Here is a 17,120-nt window from a genome sequence, read left to right as displayed (position 1 = left end):
AATGCCAGAAAAGTGTCAAGTGAGTATTAAATACAACCAGAGAAAAAGGAGAGAGGTTGATCCCCACTAGGCAATAACAAAACGAGAATATATTTAATATTCACTAATGCTTTGTTATGCATGAAATGCTTTCACATGTTTCTGGATCAAGCAAGCTACTGAAAGACTCCATTTTATGACAGCTGTGATTTTTCTGAGCACTGTCCCGTGTCCTGCTTCCTTTTATTGCTGCCAGTATAGTTCCCCATACTGACTTAACTGCCAATTTTGAAAGGTTATAGACAATACATTAGATTCAGGGAGAGTTGAGCTGGCTTCAACTTGGGAGATTAATGTGAATAGGTCAGCTCAGGGAGACTCGGCACAGCCCAGGGGTGGTGGACCACAGCGGCATGAATTCCACACCCGTAAACAAATTCCTCTTATTAAAAACTGGCATGAAAGCCTTTTAAGAAGAAAGGATAAAAGGTGTTTACTTTAAAGAAAATAATTTCTCCAAAATAACAAAAATGCATACGGGGAGACAAATTCTGAGAGGGTTTGTGGACTGACATATTGGCCATTATACCAATAAGACCAGTTTCCAAAATGGCTTTGGATACCCAATAACAAAACAAGTGCTGCCACAGTCAAAATGTCACCAATGGATCACCCAGGAGAGCTCACTCTCCAGCCAACTCAACACCATTCTCATCCTCTGGGTGGTCCCAAGGGAGGACCCCAGAATAAATACCAGGAATAGCACTTGTGCTGGGAAGAAAGGCTTCCAGAGCACAAAGAGCATCACTGATTAAAAACTTGCTTTGTTGATGTGGTTGATTTCTGAGTAGAACTTGGATTCTGTGGGGCTCACTGTCCTTTCCACTAAAAAGCTCACAAAACCAAATGGAATGGACTACCTAAATAGGCGCACTGTGCTCTTTGAGAAGACATTTTTGATATTCAATTGACAGTAAAAAAAAAAAATGCCAACTATAGATAATTCATCCAGGTTTGTTTTTGTTTTGGGGAGAGCATTTTGGAGCTAAACCATCATAATGGCCTAAACAGAAATCAGTGCTACTAAAAAAAGAAAAAAAAAGAAAAGAAATAACCCTTCTACAAAAGGCCACAGTATGGTTCATTACAGTTGAGCTCTTTACTGGTAACACATACTCACACCATTCCCGAGGCCTAGATCATTTTATTTGTGCTGAGACAAGGGTTACTAACTATAACTCATTAGAAAAATACAGACCATCAACTTTATTGGAACACACCACTCTTTTTTTTTTTTAAAGAGAGAGTGAGAGAGGAAAGAGAGAGAGAATTTTTTTAATATTTATATATATATATATTTTTTTTAGTTCTTGGCGGACACAACATCTTTGTTGGTATGTGGTGCTGAGGATCGAACCCGGGCCGCACGCATGACAGGCGAGCACGCTACCACTTGAGCCACATCCCCAGCCCGGAACACACCACTCTTATTCAGTCATGTGTTTTCTGTGGCTGCTGTTAGTACTTAATAATGGCAGAAGTAAGTCATAGTTCTGAAGAAAAAAACATGGCCCACAAAGCATAAAATACATATTTTTTTCCTGTGGCCCCTTACAAAAAGTATTCACTGGCCCCTGTTGTAAGAGATTAAATTTCTTGTTTCAAATGAGTACTTATTTATACATCTGAGAAAATACAAACAGACCACACCTCCTACTGAAGAAAAGAGGAGGTGGGGCAGGTTAGAGAGGAGTGGAGAGAAAAATAGTAGTCATTACTATGTCTGGGCATGTTATCGAGGTCTCTGACTTAGCTTCATGTAGGTGTGGGAGGTGACTGGATCTAAGAAAAAAACATAATCAAAGTCAATATTTTACTTTTTCACAATGGAATGTCAAATCTGCTACTGAATCTTTGACATTATAAACATGGGTCTTTTATCAATCAATCAGAAATGCCTTCTTCTCTGAGACACTCCCAAAGAGCTTCTTCTGGAATTGAGGTGTAACATGACAGAAACAGTGTTACTCCTCTAAATCCCAGGGAGGGTGGGGAAGTGCTCTGTGCAGCCTGGCCTGGTTAGTGTTCACTGTAGAAGCACTGAGGTCAGGAGTGCTGAGGTCAAGGGTACTGAGGCCAGGAATACTGGTCTGCTGTAGTCAGCAGCTTAGAGTAGTTATATACACCACAGGTACCACTTAGGGTGTAAGGAAACTGGAGGAACTGCAGAAGAAACAGGTGCCAGACAGAGTCTCCCTGTGATACCTGTCAGTACAACAAAGTTAAGCCTATGACTGGGTTTGGGGTAAATAATGGAGTGGAAGCAAGAGCAATAAAGCCACAAGGAATCAGAAATGTGGACAGAGAGAAATGTGAGGAAGCTGGCTGGCCCTGAGCACATCAGACTCCAGAATAGAACTTGAGATCACCTTTATCTGAATCTCCAAGGGACAAAAAAGCCTCATGCCTTACATATAATTTCTGCAGTTTTTAGCACATATAAGGATGAAAGAAAGGCTACTTAAAAGATGGTCTAGATAATGTGAAAATTACCCATCCAATTTGGTTCTATAAGTTTTATCCAAGCATTAAGTCAGACTGCCAGAAAGAAACACCAGGTTAGATGTATAGAAAAATGCCTTAGAAAATTTACAGTTTCATATCTGAATATTAATATAAGAAAGAAACAACATGACACCAACTTCACAAATTACAAAAAAATCTAATGCTGCCAGAGAAGAACATGTTCCTAAATGACTCTTACCCAAAGATTCACACCCCACACCTTCCTATACTAGAAAGTCTCTACCAAAAGCTATTATAATATTTTCTCAGGCAATTCCATAACCTATTGAGTCTTTGTTCACTTTCCTGTTTTGGTTGTAAGAAAACCTAAATATTAAAATTTCAAATTTATAATTAATAGATGATTGCCTACTAGATGCCAGGTGCTGTGCTAGAACAAATCAGGCAGGTGAATGATGCCCACAAAGTCGCTTGTCTCACAATGTTCACAGTCCAGGGGAGGAAGCAGATGTTAGATTAATGGACAGATATGATGGTGATACCACCAACTCAAGGGCCCAGACAATTTCCAGCCTTGGGACATTAAAGGTACGGTACACATACAGCAACTTAAACAACTCAAAATAATCTCACTCTTTACTTAATATTTCAAGGAACTTAAAAGGGACATATATATGAACTGCAAAGGCCCCTTTCCCCTTCCCAAATCACCAGATCCCATATATTTCAGTGTACCTCAGAACTCTTTATTCCCAGACCCATGAGCTTTTTTGGTTTCCCCCCCTCTTTCTCCTATCTGTAATCATGTAGTTCAGTCTGGCATCTATTCTAAATGGCAATTAAAAAATCCTGACCCTTTAGGAGAAGAAGAGAGAAGCAAAACTGAGCAGACAAGTACAGATTCTCTTTACCAGGCAGGGGCACTGTTGGATGGAGGGCCGCTGTCAACATCACACTTGGATAACTTCTGTCTGGTGATAGAGTTAAATTGTGAGAGAATATTGTGGAGGTAGAATTCCTCATTTAGCATAGATGTCTGGAGAGGCTCTCTCACAGAAGTCCTTAAAGCCAAGACTTGGAGGATCTAGAACTTGCTCTCCAACAAGCAGAAGGACAGACTATGCCAGGCAGCAAAGCTTAGGCATGGATGCCTGAGATCTGTGCATTCTCCAGGAACCGAAATACACAATCTAACTAGAGAAAAATAAGCATGGGGAAAACAGATGGGAGATGTGGCTGGAAAGATGAGTGGGATAGAAACCATGCAGAGCCTTCTCTGGTCCTGGTAAAAATTTTGATATTAGACTAAATACAATCAACAGCCAAAAAGGGGTTGAAAGTGGGGCATAAGAGGATCAGATTACCCAGGTGCTTAGTGAAGGATGAACTGGAGAGGAGGGGTAGGAAATGAAGAAGCCAAGTGGAGATACAGCAGGTTTAAACCCTGATGAGTGGCAGTGGAGTGTACAGGCAAGTGTTGGATTTAATCTGCGGAAATTGGTGAGAGACTGATTACATGTGGAGGGAGAGGGCTGTGTCGAGGGCAGTTCTTGGAACTCCAGCTATTGATACTTGAGTAAATTGGGTTGGAGGAAGAGACGATTTGAGTAGAAATATTGAGAGTTCAGTCTTGAACCTGAATCCATTATATGTTAACTGAACATTATGTTTGGAAATAAAAAAAAATTAGACCTAATTGCAATAGCTCCCTCATTTTTACATGCCCAGAGCTTCCAGTGGTGTTTAGCAACAAGGAAGTACTCAATAAATATTTGAAGAATGAACAAAATTTCCTGTGGTAGTTCTCTCTCTGGTATTCAGAATATTTGAGCAATGTCTTTAGATTAAAACACATTATGTTTGATAAAACATACTTTTATATTTGACATGTGGAAAAAAGCTTGCTTACTGTTTTTATCATACAAACTACAGAAAGTAAATTCCAAGAAAAGTGTCCTTCCCCGGCAGAGCCTGGTTTTGAAAGAAATGCTTGGAAACACTGTTTTATTTAATCTCTGATTATTTAAATTTTCCTTTTTTCATTCTGTGGCATGTGTGCTCTTTTATTGTTAAGTGACTTCAAGTTCCTTCAGAAAGTAGATGGAATAAATTACAAAGCAACACTGTGCCTCAGATTAAGTGTGATTTGTGGAGCTTAATGGCTAGATTCTTGCTGTGCCCCATCATTCCCTGGCAGCTCCTTTTCAGGAGCTCTTCTTAGGCAACAGAGAGTTCAAGGGCTGTCCCTCAGATAATCTAAGATGACAATAAAACCTGGTCCCAGAGCAACTTCCCAGTTCTGGATTCTCTATCTCACTAGTCTTGGTGTTTGGCAAATAAATATGCTGTGCAAATATTCCAGGAGAAATGGGGGCCCTTGGTGCTACTTCTCCTTATGCGATTCCCACAGTGCTGTGCCTTACACAGAGGACACAGACAGAAAATCACAATAATGGCAGCAGTGACGGCATATGCATCCACAAAAGGGCTTGCTTCATTCAGGGGAGCAAGTGTGTAATTGCTAAATTGCAAGAACTGGGTCAGGTTGGTCAGAAGAAATTCCAGGTAAGAATTTTCCTGCAATAAATGCTACAGAAGCTAGTTTTGAACCATCACTTTTCTATCATATAGGATGACTTATTTTCCCTCTCCGATTTTATGTTTTCTCTCTCCAATGCTTTGTTTAAAAATCCGTCTCGTCCTATTATTCCACTTCTTTATTTCATATTTTACCCAATTTGGACTTATTCCTGAGACATTGAGAAAATCTCTGATCCCTATGTCCTAGTCACAGTGAAAACCAAAACCAAACCAAAACGAAACAAAACAACCCTGACTTCATTTTCGATAACAAGATCTAAGCCAGTTGCTTATTTTAGAATCTTCTGGGATAAAAACAAAACAAAACAAATCCCGTGAACTCGGATCCCAAACTCTAATGTAAACAATATGGAATTGACCTTCTTACAAATTTGCTGAAGTACTTCTGTGGTTACTAGTTTCCTGAGCTGTAAAATGGATATAAAGTTTATTAATTTAAATCTAACAGGAGAATTCATAAAAACACAATGAATACCAGGGTTCTGAGGAAAACAGATCCACAGCTTCCTAACAAAATTCTGAACACTGCCATAGGTACTCACATCCTCATTTTCCAACATCATCATGAAAACCAGCTTAACCCAACCAAAATATTTTTTCCAGCCTATTTCACAGATGACTAAACAGAATTATAAGAGATAGTTGGTGACAAAAAAAAAAAAAGCCCTTTGGAATAAATAAACACAAGAAATGCATGCCAATCAATCTCTTAAAGATTTAAATTATTCTTTAGTGTGGGGTCCCCAGAAATGCAGCTCTTGAACATCCCTTGGCTGCACAATTGTCCCAACAACCTCATGAGCAATCAGTCCTGCTACCACTTCTCACAGGAGGAAAGAAATCCTTCCTCCTGCCCTATCCAAGCTGCTGCTTTTCTCTTTGTTCAGCCTTCTCTAGGAGGTTGCCAAATTCTACTGTAGTTCACTGCATATTTTAAATGCTGGAAGTGGTTGTGTCCAAAGAAGGTCAAGAACATCGCTCCTGAGCAAGAGTGGGGATGCACTTGGGAAAGACAGAGGCTAAGATTTAGGTCACCTCTGGGGAGGTGATTTGTGTCCACCAAATCCTTAGTGTTTATTGGTATTCATGCTTTTCTATGGGCTTTCTGCTTAATGTTCTAAATGAAGAGCAGTATTTTTAAGTGCCTTCAAGGTAATTTGCAATTATTTTAAATAAAAATGATCCAATCATCCTATAAACAGAATCGCTATCTTCTGTAAACAGAGCTGGCAAACATTTCATCAGTCTTAAAAATACTCCCTCCTTTGATTAGCCACCCTCCTCCCACCGCGTTCCCTTTCCTTTTCAGAGTTCCTTAAAGCAACAGTTCAGACTACACTAGAAAGACGTGAGGACACTGGGAAGAAGTCCTCTAGAGATACAGAGGCTTGCTATTTTTCCTGTATGCTTCAGGATTTCTTAGGTTTCTTTTATTTTTCATGATTTATAAAATAAAAAGTACTAAAACTTTAGATAATGAACAAAACAGCAAGATCCGAACCACAAGAAAAACTGTAAGATTCAGGGATTACCTAGATCTTTCTATTTTTTTTTTTTTCCTGAGCACAAGATAGGCATGAGCTATGTTAGAAAAATAGAAGTAATCACCATCAGGGTTTTCAGACATGACCTTGTCACTAGCTACCTGGACAATCAATGGAACTCTAAAATGCAAAACTGATTTTTGCTGACATTTTATTACATTGTTGAGGTCATTGGAAAACAATAGAAGATTAAGAATCTCAGGTTCCTTGGGTATACTGCAGCTGTTCTGATTGTAGGGAAACATTTAAATCCATTCACACTCTGAAATGCATATACCTGCAAAGTAGGGCTCCCTAATTGTCTGCAAGGACCTATCCTCCCTTCTTCCATGGTACCAGAACCTCAGTCCCTGGACAGGTACAATCCTATCTGGAATAAAGATCAAAATTCCCAGTCTCCCTTGTCAGGTGTGGCTACATAACTAAATTCTGGTTGGTATTATGTAACACAAATATGTGGTATTTCTGCAAAGGATCCTTAAACGTGGGAGATTACCTTCTGCTTCCTCGAATGTAGATTTTATTGCTGGAGCTCCAGCACCTATCTTAGACTGCAAGGGAACTAACCCTGAGGACAGAAGCCAAATGCTGATGGCAGAACAAGATATAAGCCTGAGTCCCTGATGGCACTCCCTGTCCCCCAGAAGAGGCACTCTCCTTTATCTACCCCAGACTCTTACATGAAACAGACACAGCATTTTTAATACCAAGTCTCTTGTATAAGGGATTAGCTGTTTGATTTAGGGCCACTGAAAAAAAGTTGTCACTGATATGTCTATCATACTGTACAAGTAATCTGGCTGCTCTGGGATGAGGAATTTAGCTTCCTCCTCTGCAGAAATTCTTTCGCTCAACTAAAGATTACATAGCCAAAAAGAACCCATCAGAAAATACTAGCCTAGCATCTACCCACAAGAGCAAAGGTTGCAATCAGCTCTGCCTCTGAGCATTTCCACTAACCCCAGCATCCTATCACTCCAGTCCAAACTGCTCAACTCCAGGTGTCTCCCTGAAAAAGCATGCCAGGTATAGGACATAGTGCACTGTTACTCAGACTGGCAGAGGTCATCAACTTCAGCACTTGTGCTCCAAACCAAATGTGTCCCCGGAGTCTAGGCACTGCATGGATGCACAAAACTGCCAACCTCTTATGTTTAACTATTGTAACCAATAACAATCAATTATAAGAACTATATTAGTATATTGAAAGATGCTCTCTAGTTTTATAAGTACCCAGAAGTGTACCAGGATCCTAAATATAAAAAATATTAATAACAGTAATAACAATGAATATCAGAACCGTATGACTGCTACTGTACTATTTGGCTAGCACTCTGCTGGGAACTATTATTTGGAGTTCAAATAAATATTATTACTCCTATTTTGTAGATGAGAAGACTGAGGCTCTCAGAGGCTCAAAAACTTAGCTAATACCCTATAGTCAAATCACGGCAGTGACTATAGCAGAACAGAACTGTTTATACATTTAAAATATTTTAGCTATATAATCTCATCTCTCAAACTATGAGGCAAAGTAATCCAAAGACAATCTTTATTTTCCTTTCTTCAAAACTACAATAAGCCATTATAATCCTACCTTTATGGTTTTTTTTATATTTTTTTTAGTTGTAGTTGGACACAATATCTTTATTTATTTATTTTTTTATGTGGTGCTGAGGATCGAACCCAGGGCCTTGCACATGCTAGGTGAGTGCTCTACCGCTAAGCCACAACCCAGCCCTCCTACCTCTATTTTTTTAAAAAATATTTTAAAGTTGTTGATTGACCTTTATTTTATTTATTTGTATCAAAATGTGCCGAGAATCAAATCCATTGCCTCATGCATGCCAGGCAAGCGTGCTACCACTGAGCCACAACCCCAGTTCCCCTCCTACCTCTATTTTATGCTGTCATGACCCCTTCTTAAAAACCAGAAACAAAAAAACCTGATAGCATTTGTCAACAGATGGTAAATAATGCTAGAACACAAATGAAACAAATCACAAGTGTTCCCCCTTAATACCACCCTTCACTAACAGTTTCACTTCAGGGTGACCGATATGTTTCTAGAATAAGGGTCACTAGACAACTTTTAATTTGTACACAACCAAACTGAAAAGAAACACCCACAGTGACATGTTTTTGGGTAATTACAGCTCTATATGCCATTTCTTTTGACACAGGTCTGATTTATTTTCCACCTCTTTGTTGTGCTTTTGCTTTAATAAAAGAAAAGAATGCTGAAAGAAATTGAGCCCTTAAAGCATTCATTGAATCCATCTGCCATTTAGTCAGTATTCAAACAATAAGTGAGCTTAAAACAGAGGGAAAAAAAATCAATCTTCCTATTTGAAATAAGATCTGTCCTCATAGGAATATCTTTGTGTGTATGTGGGGGGATATTTCTATTTAATTTAAAGATATATATTTAAAAACATTAATTACATAAAAAGTTTACCATTAGAATAATTAAAATTGTATGGGGATGCTCGAAGCTAAAGAATTAAAATATTCCTATGAGAAGGAACCCAAATGGTAGGCTAGAGCGCCCTCTTTCTTCTCTTTGAAGAAATTCACAAAAGCTCCTCTCCCAGGAAGAAGTCACTGAGCCAACAGCTTAGCAATGCTCATGCTCTCAGAAGCATTATAGTATATCAATTGTTCATTATTTATAAGTGATTTTACAGGTAGAAAACACAGAACCTTCAAAAATAGAAATACTCACAAAGCCATTTCAAACTGCTCCAGCCATTTTTTCTTTAAATCTTTTGTTTTGCAATAAAATTCTAACCCATTTTGTCCTTGGATGTGGATGAGGTAGAAGCCATAAGACCACTGTTAAAAATTAATATTATCTGGATTAATATGCATTATTTATTAAAGATGCAATATTTCCAAACTCACTAAAACATTACCATAACCATTCAAGTACCCCCTCATAACGTAACCAGTACATAAACTGTGAACAATTAGACTTCTTATTACTGTCAACTTCCTATCCATAATATACATGTTTTACTGTCTTGCTCTTGTGGCAAGTGAGATAATCAGAGCAGTGGTAGTACTGTCCAACTACATCTCACAGAGGCCTGTACCTCATCAATCTCTAGGAACAAAACAGCTGGATCACAAGCCACATTGCACACTAACACACCGGCCTCTGCTGTGCAGTTTCCTCATCCCCAGATCCAACCAACCAAATATGGAAAATATTTTTTTAAATTCCATTTCTATTGAACATATATAAAATTTTTCCTTTTCATTATCCCTACACATTACAGCACAATTATTATTTACATAGGAATTACAATGTAGCATGTATTATAAGTACTTAAGAGGTAAAGTACATAGGAAGATATGTGTAGGTTAAATGCAAATTCTGTGTCATTTTATATGAGGAACGTGAACAAATTTTGATATTCATAATGGAGGGGAGGGACTCTTGAATATCAAGGGATGACTGTATTAGCATACTTTTCCTGCTCTTGTGACTTGTGAGAGGGGTGAACTTATAATCATCAAAGTTATAAGTAAATTATAGTTACTAATGTCCAAGACATCACCTTTTTATTTTCTTTATCAGTTGTAGGATTGTTGGCTATCTTGTACTGTTGAAGATCTATTATTTCTTTCATTTCATAGTTATCACCTTTTCTTTTACATACAATCACTGCCAAATCAAATAAGAAGATGTGCCTGTGAAAGAGAAAGAGAGATTGACTGATGGATGTTTAATGGTTTAGAAGCACATGTATAAACTTTTTCCTGGTAAAATGTAAGTATACCAACCAACCATTTTTCCTTTGGATTAGACAGCGAGGTGTTTCACATTGAAAAAAAGGAGAGATGTGACTTAATAAAAATGGTGTGTACCCAGGCACTATCCTTTACCACATGAATGCCCTACATGCATCTCAATTCCTTCATTTAAAAAAAATGAGCAAAATGATAATAAGAGAAATATACATATTGCAGAGTTGTTGAAAGGACCCATTGAGATTAGCCATAAAGCTTATTCATGGGCAATTGCTTTTTTTGATTATTTAAAAGCTAAAAATTTTAAAAACTATTAATGAAAAGTGTATCAATGAACTTCTGCTAAGGTACTAGTAATCAGTCAGAATGCCCTGAGAAGAGTTCACCCCTCTCACAAGCAGGGCTCAATTCAAGTCCTCAGAACCCCTGCTGGGTGAACATTAGTATCATCATTTCACTGGGGAGCAAACAGACTTACAGTTGCTAGATAATTTGCACCAGGAAGGTGCACAGCAAGATTCATACCCAGCTCTAATGTCAGAACCCAGGCTTTTACCCTTTATGTTGTTCTTCATGATTTAATGAACTTACTGAAGCACAAATAGATGGTGTATGAGCAAAACGTAAAATAGAGAAGTTATGGTTAAATTTCCATGTCAAAATTTCTCTTATTTCTTATTAAAAATGATGTAATGGGGAGGGGGGAAACATTATAATCCTATCACCAATATCAGTATTTGTGTTTCTGTAAACTCTTGGTGATTAACATGTATATATGTTAACACAGTGATGATGACAATGATACTTTTACAAAGCTCTAATGCTGTGATTACTTTTAAAGTCTGTGGTTTAAAGGATGTGAGGCTCCTGAGAACTACCTGTAGAGCCCAGGTATCAAGGTGAAAGCAAGAGCTGATGCTGCCCCCTGCTGGCTGGCTTCATATTCTCCAAAGAGCCCAGAAAATAACCACAAAAGCATCAATGGGACACTCACATATACAATTAAGGACTCCATGCCTTAAATATATGACAAATTTCCCTCAAGAAAAACATCACTTCAGGGTACTCTATCTTCCCTTAAGGCCATTTTCTGTTATTTTGAGTCATTTTTGAATGAATACCCTAAAGACCAATTATGTTTTTCTGGTAGTTACTTATGTTACTTCATCTTTATTCATCTCTATTATCATTTCTAGGCACTGATCTTTCATATTTTTAATTTTTTTCTTAATAACTCAGACACATAACAGATTCCAGGACAAAAAGTATAATACCTATATCAAAAAAAAAAAAAAATTTAGGAACCATGGGTTGATCTGTCCCTTTTTCTTCTATTCTTCTCCTCCTTCATCCTCGAAAATTTGTTTTAAGGTTTTCTCCATCTTCTGATACTAATTACTGACTTTGAGAATAAGCATTGCTCTTCTCACCTTTCTTGCTTTGTATGCTTGTCCAGAGTGGTTATTCGAATTTCACCATCTCCCTGAGGTCTTCCAAAGAGCAAAACTGGCTGGTTCTAGAATATCAAATGTATATGTCTGAATTCTTCATAATCACACAAAAACAGAAACAAACATTACCAAAGACATTTCCCCAAGAAAAATATCTTATTATGTTACAAATGTTATCAATTTACATATTTTAGCATACTTAAAAAGCTCAAGACTACATGGCACACTATTAAAAACAGTCTGTCCTTTATAATGGGGGAATATGTTAATTGATTTTACTTAAGAAGGAATAATCTTAAAGTAATCTTAAAAGTTACATAAATATCAAAAGAGAAATAACTATAAGAATATAAATCACAAGAAAATTCTAGCAACTAATGCTTGCTAAGTATCTACTGTGTGCCAACCACGATAACAATCATAGGGCAGCATGACCTAGACTCTGGCCTCATGGACCATACTCCCCAGTGGGGGCACAATATTCACAGATGCAAATAGGACAAACGCACCACTTCCCTGAAGGAAGAGTACAAGGAGGGGATCTAACTTGGTCAAGAGAGTCAGGACTGACTTTCTTGAGCTAAGATCTCAAAGATGAAAAGTTTTGACTTAATGATTAAAAATAATGAGCTATTTCTCCAGAGGCAGGCGATTAAATTATTCTTTTAAAAAGTAATTATGAGTACTTACTGTACTTGCCAACTGAAAAAATAATTGGCTGAATTTATCACTAACACCTGGAGATTCCATTGTAATAAAGAGCATAAGTGTGTGATTAACAGTTACAAGAACAGTAGAAAATTAAATATTCCATATCAAAATCTCAATGATGTTTTTTGCAGAAATTGAAAATTCCATTCTAAAATCCATATGGAATCTCAAGTGACCCTGAAAAAGAATAAGGCTAGATATTTCACACTTCTGATTATAAAACTTTTTCCAAAGCTACAATAATCAAAACAATGTGGCACTAACAAAAAGACAGACACATGAACCAACAGAATATACAAAATTACATACAAGAGGAAGTGAGGGGAAAGGGAAAAATAATACAAGGGGGAGAAATGAATTACAGTAGAGGGGGTAGAGAGAGAAAAGGGGAGGGGAGGGGAGGGGGGATAGTAGAGGATAGGAAAGGCAGCAGAATACAACAGACACTAGTATGGCAATATGTAAATCAATGGAAGTGTAACTGATGTGATTCTGCAATCTATATACGGAGTAAAAATGGGAGTTCATAACCCACTTGAATCAAAGTGTGAAATATGATATATCAAGAACTATGTAATGTTTTGAACAACCAACAATTAAAAAAAAGAAATTAGTACAATCATTACAAAAAAAAGACTATAAAAGTCTTCAAAAATTGAGGAAAAGCTTTATAACAGTAGATTTGGCAGTGATTTTTTGGATATGATACCAAATGCAAACAACAAAAGACTGATAAATTGGATATCATCAAAATTTAAAACTTTTTTGCATTAAGGACACTATAAACAAAATGAAAAGTCAACCCACAGAAGAAAGTATTTGCAAATTGTTTTTCAGATAAGAGATTGATGTGTGGGTATACACAAAGAACACCTACAAATTCAATGACAAAAACCAAGCAATCTAATGGTGCAAGCATTTGAATGGACCCACCTCCAAAGAAGATAGACAAATGACAAAAAAAAAAAAAAAAACACATGAAAAAAATGTTCTGCATAATTTATCATTTGGAAAATGCAAAGTGGAAGCACAATAAACTATCACTGCACACTCAATGGGATGTCTATCATTTATACACATATCGTACATATGCGTAGATGTGCGTAGAGGTGTGTGTGTGTGTGGTTTTTTAACCCCCCCCCCAAAAAAAAATAAACCCAAATACAAAATTAACAAATGCTGGCAAGGGTAAGGAAAAACTCAAACACTTGTGAATTGCTAGTAGGAATGTAAAATGGTGTAGATTCTGTGAAAAATGGAATGAAAATTAAGTACAAAATTACCATACAATAGAGAAACTCTAATTTTGGGTATGCAAACAAAAGAAGTGACAGTAGACATTGGAATAGATCTTGGCACACCCATGTACAGCAGTATTATTCATAATAGATGAAAGGTGGAAGCGACCCAAATTTTCATCAATGAGACTCATAGATAAATAAAGCATGGGGTATACACATCCTATATCATCAGCCTTAAAGGAACAAAGTTTTTTTTAAGAAGAAAATTTTGACACATGCTACAATATGGATGGACCCTAAACATTATGCTGAGTAAAATAAGCCAACATCAAAGGACAAATATTATACAAGTCCATTTATCTGAGGTACCCAAAGCAGTCAAACTTATAGAGACAGAAATTAGAGTACTGGTTGTGGGGACTGGTGGGAGGGCGAACTGGGAGTTTGGGGTTAATGAGTAAAGTGCTTCAATTTTGCAAGATGAAGAGAGTTCTGGAGATGGATGGTGGTGATGGTTGCCCAACATGATAAATGTATTTAATGCCAAAGAAGTGTGCACTTAAATGGTTAAGATAGTAATTTAATATTATATTTTATTATATTTTATATGCAGCTATCCAGGCAACATGCTGCAGAGTTCCAAAGAGAACCAAATAATGGGAGAATAGGGAAAGGGATTTTTTTTTTTTTTTTTTTTTTAGATTGGACTTTCAAGGAATTTGATGGGGAGAGCCATGGTAGGCTCTGAGAAGATTATGATCAAAGGCAGAATCATGCAAATGCAGGGCAAACTGGAGATTCTATGGTTAAACACAGCACAAGACCTATAATGGGAAATGTGTGGGCAATTATCTGAGTTCAGGAAAATAAGTTTAAGTCCAGATCAACTGAGGGCCTTAAATGTCTGCTAAGGAATGTTGATTGAACATTGAAAGCAACAGAAAATCTTTACAAGTTTGGCAAAGAGGGAGAACTGAGAAATCCACATTTTGGAACAGTAACTACGTAAAGGCTCCTGGGATTGGGTAGGAGGTAAATGGTGTCCCCAAATAGGTAGATTCAAGATGTTTTGGAGAAGGAAGCCATAAAATTACTCTTCTAAAACAAGTATCTTATATCTATTCTCTATTTGCACTGCCCTCCAGGTTAATCCAGGCCTCCCTTCTCTCAGGGAAACCACTTTTAACAGCTTGCTGACTGGGCTACCAGTACAAAGGGTCCTCTTGAAATGTAAATCACTACCAGACAGAAACCTAGCACCAGCTTCCCCTGGCTGTCACTGTGAAATCTCAACTCATCCTTGGCCTAGGGCTGTGCTGTGCTGTTTCCAGCCCCCCTGGTCACCACGAGGGCCACTCTTAATTTACTTTGGATTTCCAACCACCCTTACCCTTTATCACTTGCCCACCTCTGAGTATCTGAGTTGCTAAGGTTTCTGCCTACGTAGATCTCCCCCCAGATCCTCCTGTGGCTGCTCATCATCTTTTAGGTCCCAGTTCAAGTGGTGATGACTCCAAAGAATTAAGCAAAAACTCCCCTTAGATCCCTCTGCTACAGCACCCAGCTCAAAACACCATCCTCAATGGGACATTTTTAAACCCTCTCTGACTGCTTCCTCAATCAGGATACCCCTTGTTCATGGTGATAGTCATGCCCTGAGCAAGGTAGAGTCTGGCACACAGTGGTCACCCAGAAAATATATGTAAAATGAGCAAGTGAGCTGCTCTCAGCTGTGACTATGCATGGGCATAAAGAGCAAAGGAAACAGTGGATTTCAGTACTTGGAATTCAGACTGCTGGAACAGAAAGTCCCTGGATTAGGAGGAGTAAAACAGGAGTAGCAGGTGCCTCCAGATATCTATGAACTGCCAAACAGAGGAAGGGGGGGGGGGGTGCAGGGAGCAGGACTCCAACAGCAGAAACTTCAAGGTAAACTATCTTTTAGTCTTCAACTGCAGCTCTTAAAAGTCCCCAAACTGGGGGGGGGGGGGGGAAGCTGGATGGAAGGATAATTACATACCAAATTTTCTATAGATAGCTGAAACTGTTTAATTTCACGAAGGGTCTCATTATCTCTTTTCACTTCATTCACATATTGTGCCAAGTCCTAAAGAATGAAGACAAGAAGGCACACTAAGATTAGAGGAGAGATGCAAACCGCTTTGAAAGAAAACACATCATTAATTCCATTAGGGGTAAATGTAACCACCATTACTCTGCAATGACAATAAAATGAAGACCCAATCAATCAAAGCTGCATCTCAAAGGCAATTGTGAAATGTCAGGACAGCTGGAAGACTGAAGAGTTGTCATTTACCACACCCCAGAGAAGAGTCAGGATGCTGCTGCCTTAAAAAACCCAAACAAACAAAATATGCTGCTATGCAGAGCAACCCAAAAGAAACTAGGTCAGAAGAATGTCAATTCCGAGCACAGTAATGCCTGACCTTGATAGAATTATATTTTTACTCAGGTTAGAACAAGGGAAACAGTGAAGGATTTGCAGGGAGAAAAAAAAGTTATACAGTGAACCTAAGGGAGACCATTTTCTGCAACCAGTTAATGTCTTGTTAGTTCCTGAGAGCATTCAGTCAAGCAGGCTGGCTCAATTTTAAAGAGTTAATAAAGAAGAAATAAAGGAGAGCTGAGGAACTAAACAGAACAACAACAACAACAACAACAACAAAATGAAACAAAGTGAACAAAAAACACTAGCCATGTTTCTCCATGGCCTTCACCTATTTTAAAATGGCTTTTCTTATATTTGAGGAAACATTAGCTAATCTCCCCATACTGTAACCAGCTATTTTTATTACATGTGCTCCAGATTTTCCTGTTTTGTGAGCTCTTTCTCTTTTTTCTCTCCCCTCTTAAATTCATCTGCAACAGTAGGAATCAACCCTCAAAAAGCAGTTCCTAACTTTGTTCTCAACAGAAATCTGACTTTTCTTACAATGTAGGCATATACAACTTCTTCAAAGATAGGAAACTTGGTAGAATCTTTTTTGTAATAATAATTGTGATATTTCCTGATAGTGGAACTAAAAGGAATGAAACATCAAAGCTGACACTGAAACTAGTACAAAGACACAATGAGTAGCTATACATAGTTCTGAGCAGTTCTGTCACATTCTCATTTTGTTTTTAAGAACAAATATTTGCTTGTTTTAAATGAGGGGCAGATATTATTTCCTTCAGCATAACATGGAAATTGGGATTTTACATAGTTCCAATACGTTCAAAAAATCTGCTTTTATCTACCTGTATTTCTTAAATTTCAGACTTAATTGAAAACAAAAGCCCAAACTTGA

The 17,120-nt window shown here is 37.7% G+C and overlaps 1 protein-coding gene across 1 annotated transcript in view; it reads right to left on the bottom strand.

Annotated features, from left to right (window-relative positions):
- VAV3 (vav guanine nucleotide exchange factor 3) overlaps positions 1-17,120 on the bottom strand; it is a 365,289-nt gene that overhangs the window by 162,787 nt on the left and 185,382 nt on the right. The window contains exons 12-15 of the mRNA XM_081308329.1: positions 15,830-15,916; positions 11,837-11,922; positions 10,214-10,346; positions 9,376-9,485 (exon numbers count right to left, since the gene is read on the bottom strand). Coding sequence (XP_081164455.1) covers positions 9,376-9,485; positions 10,214-10,346; positions 11,837-11,922; positions 15,830-15,916 — 416 coding nt within the window. The remainder of the gene's footprint in view (positions 1-9,375; positions 9,486-10,213; positions 10,347-11,836; positions 11,923-15,829; positions 15,917-17,120) is intronic.

The sequence above is a fragment of the Spermophilus citellus genome (assembly GCF_964194105.1).
Source record: "Spermophilus citellus genome assembly, chromosome: 9".
Lineage (NCBI taxonomy): Eukaryota > Metazoa > Chordata > Mammalia > Rodentia > Sciuridae > Spermophilus > Spermophilus citellus.
The sequence above is the reverse complement of the archived record's forward strand: the minus strand, read 5'-3'. Positions and strand labels throughout refer to the sequence as shown.